The 10,306-nt window shown below is 40.0% G+C and overlaps 1 protein-coding gene across 4 annotated transcripts in view; it reads right to left on the bottom strand.

The window, feature by feature from the left end:
- Nucleotides 1–5,667: 5,667 nt before the first annotated feature.
- The window catches only part of LOC127580808 (SAM pointed domain-containing Ets transcription factor), a 186,157-nt gene continuing 181,518 nt past the window's right edge, over nucleotides 5,668–10,306 (bottom strand). For all 4 annotated transcript variants that reach the window (XM_052034711.1, XM_052034712.1, XM_052034714.1 and 1 more), the window contains 2 exons: nucleotides 9,494–9,634; nucleotides 5,668–7,927 (listed from right to left, as the gene is read on the bottom strand). In XM_052034711.1, the coding sequence (XP_051890671.1) occupies nucleotides 7,749–7,927; nucleotides 9,494–9,634 (320 nt within the window). In that variant the 3' untranslated portion in view covers nucleotides 5,668–7,748. The remainder of the gene's footprint in view (nucleotides 7,928–9,493; nucleotides 9,635–10,306) is intronic.

The raw sequence follows: 10,306 nt of genomic DNA, 5'->3' as shown, positions 1-10,306 counted from the left end.
TGATTGTTCAACCTGTCAAACCAAATGTACAGAATGGCTGGGAACATGGAGAAATCTGTCTCCAACCTTGTGCAGGAGGACATGTAAAACCAAGGGAGTATCACTTCCTCTCTGGAATGGTATGTCATCCTATGCCAGCTCCCACTAACACTTCTGCATTGCTCTGTCACTGTAATACATCACATGTGAACAGAGGGCCAGTAAGTGGAACGCTGCGTTACGTCCTGTGGCATGATCATTAGAAGCATTAATTCACTGAAGAAACAATGGATGATTAAATAGATAAGGAAACAAAGGGCCAGGAAAATGAGAAAGACGGGAATAACTGCATCAGGTTTGAAAGCAGCAAAAGAGTTGAAGTTGGACATCATAGAAGTTCTGTCCGATTCAGAGGGTCACAGAGTGAAAGAGCATAGGCTGAAGCATGCTCCCTGTCCCTATCACTACCTATTCCTCCATGCTCTTCTCAGTGGATGTGTAGACACGTGGATCCAATTGTTCTGAGCTCCCAATCCTGATTTGGTGAGGCATAATAATGCTGTAGTGGAAATGTTGAGGCTGTGACCCTGGAACTGCCTGACAACCTTTGACAGGAGGAAGGCTTGGGCTGGGGCTCAAAGGTGGTCAAAGATGTTCATGTATACTTGGACTATAAAAGTTGTGTTAAATTTTAAAATCACAAATTTTACATGTAATTTTATTTAAAGCAATAAAACACCTTATATGTTGAATTATTTATAAAAATAAGTGAATAACTGAACTAAACTTCCTTTGAACTAATCTTCATTTGAAAAGGGATTCTGATGTTAAGGCAGGTGTGGCTGGCAAAGGTTGATTTCCATTGGGAAATGCTGGGATTTTGCAGCATGTCCAAGCTCTACCCTTGAACTACAGATGGAGTCCATCAATGATGGAATGAATTTTCCCATCGATAAGTTTGACTCAATGTCTGAGGCCAAGGCTTGGAGGATCAATTTCAGGCTGCATCATTTCTGGCACTTGTGAAGCATGGTATGGTGGTCACTAGGCAAGTGTAGTGACATCAGAAGCCTTTAATACTCTTTTGACACCACGCTGCCCATGAGGCCTGCAAACATATTGTCAGAGATCTTAACTGGAGTGTTGAGATCTGCTTTGGTATTAGCTAAATGGTTCCACCCTACCTTATCTGCTGCTGGAATGCCCAAGGTGTCAATCTTCTCCAAGCAGGTGCCCCTGTTAACTTTCCGTCATTAATGATGAACCCATCCACCATTCTTAGCTGATGCCCTCAGCAATCTCCTCTGACTGCCTTTGTTCACTTCCCCGTATGGTGTTGTTAAATCAGAGGAGAGATCCCCTTCCAACGCTGCACACAATCCATGCTTCAATACACTTCCTCCATAACCTTTGCATTACTAGGGGGATGTTGAAGAAGGGCCTATTCAAATGCACACAATGTCTCAGCTGTTGCACACTGGAGCCCTCAGCCAGCCCAGGAGTCACTGCAAACCAAGTTAGGCCTGAGGAATATAATTTGTGCATCTCTGTCCTAGATTTCATTCAATTCATTTGGCTTTGTATCCAAATGGTGGCAATTTAATGGTCTTATTTTCTTCATGCTTGATCTCTCCCTCTCCCTCTCCCTCTCCCCCTCCCCCTCCCCCTCGCCCTCGCCCTCGCCCTCCCCCATTACCAATTGATTAATGGCAGGACTCTTAGCAGTGTGGAGGAACAGAGGGATCTTGGGGTCCACGTCCATAGATCCCTCAAGGTTGCTGCGCAGGTTGATAGGGTTGTTAAGAAGGCGTATGGTGTGTTGGCCTTCATATTGAGTTCAAGAGCCATGAGGTAATGTTGCAGTTCTATAAAACTCTGGTTAGACCACACTTGGAGTATTGCGTTCAGTTCTGGTCGCCTTATTATAGGAAGTATGTGGAGGCTTTAGAAAAGGTACAGAGGAGATTTACCAGGATGCTGCCTGGATTGGAGAGCATGTCTTATGAGGATAGGTTGAGTGAGTTAGGGCTTTTCTCTTTGGAGAGAAGGAGGATGAGAGGTGACTTGATAGAGGTGGACAAGATGATAAGAGGCATAGATCAAGTGGACAGTCAGAGACTTTTTCCCAGGGCAAAAATGGCTAACACAAGGGGGCATAATTTTAAGGTAACTGAAAGGAAGGTATAGGGGGGATGTCAGAGGTAAGTTTTTTTACACAGAGAGTGGTGGGTGCATGGAACACACTGCCGGCAGAGGTGGTGGAGGCAGATGCATTAGGGATATTTAAGAAACTCCTAGATAAGCACACGAATGATAGAAAAGTGGAGGGCTATGTGGGAGAGAAGGGTTAGATAGATCTTAGAGCAGGATAAAATGTTGGCACAACATTGTGGGCTGAAGGGCCTTTACTGTGCTGTAAGGCTGTATGTTAGAGAGAAGCTCTAACTTGATTCATTTGTTTCTTCGTCTCCCTTCAATATGTTCTTTCCTAAGGTTATTGAACCCTCAGCCACTATCTAAAATGATCTAGCTCACCTAAGTTTACCATTGAACTTTACTTAATTTACATACTGTAACTAAAAAAGACTGAGGTCTCCTTGCAGCTGAAGATCTCTGCATGTTTCTTTGGAGACAAAGACAGGTAAGTAATCTCTGCAGCCTTGGCCAATTACACTATTGAATGTCACTGAGACCTCGGAAAAGACAACAAAATACTGTAGCGAATCATAGACTTTGATTCAAGGTTTATAAAATAAAGAAAGAGCTAATATTTATTTGGCCAAGCTATTTCAGCTGGATGGATCAGGAAGGGCAATGGGCAGGTTTATGAGTTGTGAAAGGGTAGGTTGTACTTCTTTGCCCCGAAATAGTACCTCTGCAGAACACATTGCCAGCCTCTGCAGTGATCACCAATGCCACTTGCTTTCAAATGATAGCTGTTCTGCAGAGAGTTAACCTCATTGTACCTTTAGTTTTCTGACAGGATGGTAATCATCTTCTGTGTGGGGTATGTATCTGTAATTTGACTCCAAGCCATTATGCTTGCATAAGGTTTGAGCAGCTAAAAGACTGGAAGGGACTGACCTTCTGTCAGATCTGTTTGTTTTCTCCTTTCTCAGGAGATCCTAAGGCTCTGGGTAATTAGGAATCACGATGTTTATACATGTATGGGAGAGGCTGGTTAGGCAGGCTGATCATTTCCTGCTAACATTTTGTATGTTTGTAAGTTTTCATTTGAGTCTCACAGGAATTTCTCCTCAGCTCCATCCTTTTTTTTCATCCAAATGCTACTTTTTGGCAATGTATGAAATTACATCAGGTTCTGCATGTGTTTGAAATGTAATCCAATATTTACCACATATTGCCATGAAGTCCGCAATTTACCTTCAGCATCCTCCGTGCGTCTGGTGCAGTGATTCACAGAGGTGCCTGGAATATACATGGCACCTAATGTCATGCAATGTGAGTACTTTACCTTTATTCCAAGAAGTTGAGTTTGCTGTTAATCAAGAACACTCCCGTACCCAAAATGAGAATATGTTGAAATTAAAAACTTAGAAATTTCAACATGTGGCTTTAATAATTGTACTCACAGTTTTGCAATTTCACTTAAGCAATTCTAGTATCAAACAAAAGAAGCTGACATGTTGAAAGCAAGTGTTAAAAATCTAAAATTCATCAAACCCCACTTTATTTAAAAATTTACACCATTCCCCATTCAGTGACTTGGACCCCGGTTCTAGTTGCCTATTCACAATATCTATTCTGCAGCGAGTTAACCTCATTGTACCTTTAGTTTTCTTATGTGGAATTTTTACCAGATTTTGTGTTTTGTACTGTTGAAAATATTCAACAGCTCCAAACAGTTGCCTGCAACTGCACGCAGAGTGACTGTAGCCTGTTGTTTGGCCATGAGAGGGAGTGCTTCATGAAAGCTGATAGTCTTTTACTGTGACTCTTTTAGAAAGCTCCGGATTGTTATTCTAACCTGGTGATACTCACCATCTCCCTCCTCTGCCTGAAAGAGGAAGGTCTGAGAGCAGAAAAGCATGTTTTGTTTTTTTTAAATGAACATAAAATGAACTTTGCCAAGATTCTTCTGCTCTCCTCCCTGAACTTTGGTATTTCTGCAACTTCCTCTAATGTTACTGGGTTTGCAGCAACATCACAAAAGGAGAATGGGTGAAGCAAGTGAAATTCCAGAAAAATATCTTTATACTTGCTTCCACAAATAATTGTCCTGTCCTGGCATGAAAGTTAATTTATTAATCCCTTCACTCTCTAAGAAATATAACTACGTTCCCTTTCATGCCATTTAGAGTGTCAGTCTCAATGGCCTCTCCTGGTAACATATTTCATTACTATCCTTCAGACAAGAAGAATTATTTATTTCCCAGTAAATTAGTATCCATTATTTAGTAATTCATAGGTTTATAAATCTACTAAAGTGCCTTCAATAATGTATGAGATGCACAGAACGTGAATGCAATAACCTTTTCTTCCTGCTGGCTAACAGTGCCAACTACCAGGCACTGCAGCAGTCAGTAGGCATGAATATTGTTGACTGTCCCTTTAGGTCCATGGGAGGGGAGAGGGAAGAAATTAATTCCATGATTCATTTTAGTTAATTGTTAATGATTTGAGCTCCAATTTTAGTTTGCAGCAACAATTCCAGCAAATCTCCCTCATGTGTCACTAGACTAGACCACTACTGATCCAGAACAATTCTGGAAATAATTCCACGTAAGTAATGTGATCATCACCCTTCCTGGTGCACAGAGACCCTAACCATGCGGAATAATCCCAATAAAGGTCCCCTTGTCAGTAAAGATTTTTTAGGCATCTTTCAGAAATATTTTCCTTTTGAGAATTTGCAAACCATTCCACTGGGCACTTAAGTCATCAATCTAGTTCAAACAGAGTCATGGACCAGCTGTGACATGTAAACAAACACAATGTACAGTAAACAGAGGCAGCAATTTGCCAACAGCAGTCCACACTCATTCTGTGAAACAAGTTGAAAGAAGGACTGAAAGTGTTAAATTGTTTCAGGTCAATGGTTTACTTTTCAAAAAATATGAACGGTTCACTATAAGCAGTGTGGCCAATGTGTTCTTTAACAAAAATTGAAACAACTTTTGGCATTTTGATCCAGATTCTCCTTAAAGAGATGGCACATCTTCATCCAAGGCAGCAACTGAAAAGAGTATTTGCAACTGGATTGAAGGAGTGGGAAGTTATTCTTCAATTCTTGATAAGATGAAAAGACTTGGGTGATTTTTTATACTTAGTCTTTGCACCTGGTGGCAGTAGTAAATGGGATAAGGTGCAATTCTAAGGCTCCTAAAATTCCATTTCATTTTTACGAGAGGTTAATTGTGCAAACGTTTCAACGTTTGCATGCCAATTTATATAAACATATCAATTTTTAACACTGAAATATGATCTTATTTCCCTGATACAATTGGGCAATACAATTAAAGTCACCATGGTGAATTTATCAAAAATAGCACAAATATTTTATTTGATTACAGTCATCTAAATAAAGGCAGTGTGTAGTTAGCTGTGTTAATGTATATATAAAATGTAGAAAAGGGCAAGAAGAATAGTGAGTGTCTCTTTAACAAGAATTAACCCAGACTGTTGCAGTATTTAGGCAGTGTGAATAGTAACTCTTCTCAGCACACATGTAAAAAAAGTTGTCTCTGGATTGTTTAACATGGCAAGGATTCAGTTGTTAGATCCCTTTGATAGAACCTGATTGCCGTGACCAATGAACAGATACTGTTGAAGTGTGACAAGTTTTTCTAAGATGGTTATGACAATTTAATTTACAATATAGACAGTATGGCACTTTCAAATTCTCTATTAATCAGTTTCTGCCATTAACTCAGGGTGGTTTGTTAACAAGGTTTAACACTTGACCCATCTAGAGGGCATATTATTAAAACCAGAACACAGGTTAAAATCAAACATTTTCAAGATTAATGTATACCTTGTTCAGAATAATTTGTAAGACTCTGCTTAATTGACTGATACAGCCAAAGGTAGTCTATGTCCTTGTTTTAAAGTGAAGAGGAAAGTGAACCATTCAGCCAACAGCTGAAAGATTTCAATTGATGACTAAGTTTCAGGCTAAAATTCAACAAGTGTTTGGTGATTCAGTTGTGGACGCAGTTTACTCTAATGGTTTAATCTCCAACTGTAAATAATGGAAGTACTTAAATGTACCACTTCCCTGGGTCCTGATGACCCCATTGTTATTCGGTAGAAACATTCACCATTAATGTTTTAACTGTATCAGCTCCCTTACACTGGCTTGACAATAATCTATGGAGATGGGTGGCTGAGTGAAGATTTGGGAGGGTACAACAAACATCACTTGCAAATACCATTGGATCAGATTTATGTTGTACCCATTTTGCAAAAATACAAGTTATCATCAAGCATCATACCGACAGTAGAATTTAGGAATTAATGTGTTCTGCAGGGATCAGGTCCAAACCTAGTAAAGTTCAAAGCTGTTTCCACATGTGGAGGTAGTCCAAAAGTAGATGTTATAATGGATATAATATCCTCTGATGATTGGAGGATCTAATAGCAAATTCAGTAGAAATTTCCTTATGCAAAATGGTGTGAATTTGAGCAACTGAGATAGTGGAGGTAAAGATAAGCACATGGGGTAAAATGGAACAGACTTAGATGAAGTGAATTGGGAATGGGCTTGTGTGGAACAATATAGACCAACTGAGATGAACAGTTTGTCTGTGTGCTGTACACCTGATATAGCTCTATGTCCTGCTAGATGACAGGAAAGGTATGTATCAGTCAGAGTTTAGAACTCTTCGCAAAGTTACTATTTTCTCCTCAGATTTAGAAGACACTTTGGATATCCCCAGGCTTCTGTCACTCAGACTGAAGTTGGATAAAATATTAATGCTTCAAATGTACTAGACAAAATATTTTGTTGGTTTAAACTTTGGTTTTAATTCCAAACACTACAAATTTGCAACACTCATTGCTGCTCACTCTCATCAATAGAGAGAGAGGGGGGGAAAGGAAATAATATACATAAATATAATGAACTATTTTCATTGCACTGAATCATAGAAATTTGCCTGTGTTAATAAAATATTTTTGTTGCCAGTACACTTTTGAAGACTCTTGTGAGGATAGATCTCTATCCATTTGCTTCCTTGACTGTCTCCAATGCCCATGTCAGATACTATCTACTGGATCCCAAGTGCTCAGTCTGAAGGTGGACCAATAAAATGGATCAAAGTCTTCATAACTGAATGTATGTTAAAAATTGTGCTATACTAGAAAAGGTGGAAATAAAACCATAAGCAAACTTCAAAGTCATGGTGCTGCCCCAAACTACTGAAACACTACTTGGACTACTGAAATGTTAATTGGGTTACTGTCTTCCAATCATTAGTATGATATGTAAGTAAGTTAAAGAAAAATAAGATTTGGTTGTGATCATGTGACTTCAGATTTTGATGGGCCATTGAGTGTCACATACAGTGAGCCCAACTTGGTGACTACCGAAAAATGTTTCTATTACCGAAACAAAGTGAAAACCAACCTGAAAAAAGTTTGTTAGATGCAAATACAAATACAGGCAGAGCAGGCAGGAAGTTTTGTATGTAAGTCACATCCTGAAACATTAGGCAGGCTTCGGGCCTTCAATGTTCAGGCATTCACTTGAAGTCACCCAGTGTAGGATGTGAAAACCACTCAGTGCTCTGAAATGTCCGTTCCTTCCCTCATACGGGATGCACAAACTGGTACACCAAACGTTGTGAGACATCGGGCTTCCGGATGATGCCCTTTTTATAATATTGCCGGATGGAACGGCTTAGCTTGTCATAGTTCATTGCAGGTCGGTTCTTCCGGATTCCCCATAATCTCGCAACTTGTGCAGAGTCTTCAATCTTAAATATACCTGGTCGAGAATAAGAAGAAAATTCCTGCCTGTTAGTCATTGAACGGACCTCTTGTACGTTAATGTTGAACTCTTGGCCTCACAATCTACCTCGTCATGGCCCTTGCACCTTATTGTCTGCCTGCACTGCACTTTCTCTGTGACTGTAACGCTATATTCTGCATTCTGTTATTGCTTTTCCCTTCTACTGCCTCAATGTACTTATGATCTGAAATGATCTGTATGAATGCCTTGCAAAACTAAGTTTTTCATTGTTTCTCGGTATACGTGACAGTAATAAACCAATTCCAATTCATTTGATTATAAGTAATACTAGTTGAGGTTGAACTATGATTGAACTATGATTTCATCTCATTCTTCTAAACTCCAGAGAATACAGTTGTAGTCTATCGATCTCTCCTCATGCAGCAAATGCACCATCCCTGGAACCAGTTCAGTGAACCGTTGGTGCACTCCCTTTATGACAAATACATCCCCTCTTAGATGAGGAAACCAAAACCATACACAAAAACCCAAGGCCATTATACAATGAGGAGAACCACAGCGGAGCAGCGAGTAAAGTTGCTGCCTCATGGCGCCAGTAACCCCGTGCACTCCTGACTCTGATGCTGCATGTGGTGACATTGCACATTCTCCCTGTGACTGAGTGGGTTTCCTCCAGGTGCTCTTGTTTTTACCCCCATCCCAAAGATGTGCAGCTTAATTGGCCACTGTAAATTTCCCTTACAGTGTTGGTGAAAGTTTGAAACTGGGGGGAGTTGATAGGAATGCAGGAAGAATAAAATGGGATTAGTGTAGGTGGATTAGTGCTTGATGATCGGTGCAGCCTCAATGAGCTGAAGGACCCATTTCCTTGCTGTGTGAATCCATGGTTCAATAACTCTTAAGTGCAATATAACTTCCTTACTCTTGTAATCAGACCATCTCTTTATAAAGGCTAACATAACCGTTCACCCTCTTAATTGTTAGAATGATGTCTTGCTCAGACTGAACACAGTTGAGGGAAAACAGTTGGGTCATTATAATCATTCTCAGTGATCTGTGGTCTTCCAAACTCCAGGACTGTGAGACACCTGGGGTTTATCATTAATCTCCAGGAAAATGTTGATAGCAACTCAAGAGAAAACTCATAGCTAAAAGTGTAGTGTGCTTTTCAAATTTTGGAACACTTAACTATTCCTTATAAAAGTGTTGGAATGGAGGAAAATGCTGCTTAACAACAAAAAAAGTCATCCAGTTAGTTGGTGAAGAGCCTGTTCACTCTCCAGTTGCCTAGGAGGGAGGTGGGCCATGAGATGGAAATGTTGGGTAACCAATGTTTCAGTGTGCAGGCTGGAAACCAGTGGATAGTCTATTAGAAACTCCAGAGCTGGTTTCTGTGCTGTATAACTCCACGAGTCTATGAAACTTAGCCACTACTTCATTGCTGCATGAGGGATTTTGTTCTTTGTAGACTGGCCATTGTATTAATAAAATAAGGTCTTAAGTTCTAGAACCCAGTTTTTAAAGACAAAAGGAGCTATACAACCACACCAGCAAGACTTAAGAGCAGACTAAGCCAAAGACCTTTCTCTTTGTTCAGCCAGCGGATGAATCGACCATAGTTGTGGGGTTTCAGCAAGAGTTCCTTCAGAAATTGCCACAGGTGAATAGGTTGTCCCGAGCAGGAGGAATCTGCTTCTGTGTCCATCCATCCCTCATCACTGCCTGGTGAGAAGAAGCACAATCTTTCATGCCGTATTTCTTCACTCACTGTTCCTTTAGTGAACAGTATTCAATCTAACAGAGGCCATCAATACACAAGGAAATGCACAAAATCCAACAAAGAAGGTCACAGTTACTTTTCCCACACATAGAGATTTGAGAGGATGTGGAATTAATTTCCTCGGTTAATGGTTTAGGTATGAACTTTATGGACCTTCACCATTACATGGATGGCTGGAAGGAAGAAAATGGATTTGAAGGAATGTTTCCATGTCGTGACATTTATACATTTTCAAGGCTCATTTGCAAGAAAAAAAGTAATATTGATAAAAGGTATTAAACAGAACTTTGCTGAAATGGCTTGATCTAGTTAGGAGGGTGGATGAGAGAAGTTACCGAGTCTGCAATATACCTTGGGGTATGCAGATAAACCTAATCACAATAATACCTACAGGACATGAGCCTCAACAAAAGGATGTGTACCTTATTCTAATCCAACAGCAAGGCACACCAACATGTGGTGCTTATGTCATATATACGCATGATGGCGTCATTAGATTCTATACCCACATGACTTATATAAACATTATATATAAATACACCACACTGTTTTCTCTGAAAACAAGTATATAAATATTCTTCACATGTACACACAGGTATTACAGATTTACAGCG

This window comes from Pristis pectinata, chromosome 20, assembly GCF_009764475.1.
Source record: "Pristis pectinata isolate sPriPec2 chromosome 20, sPriPec2.1.pri, whole genome shotgun sequence".
NCBI lineage: Eukaryota > Metazoa > Chordata > Chondrichthyes > Rhinopristiformes > Pristidae > Pristis > Pristis pectinata.
Note: the sequence above shows the minus strand (reverse complement) of the source record. Positions and strands in the feature narration are given on the sequence as shown.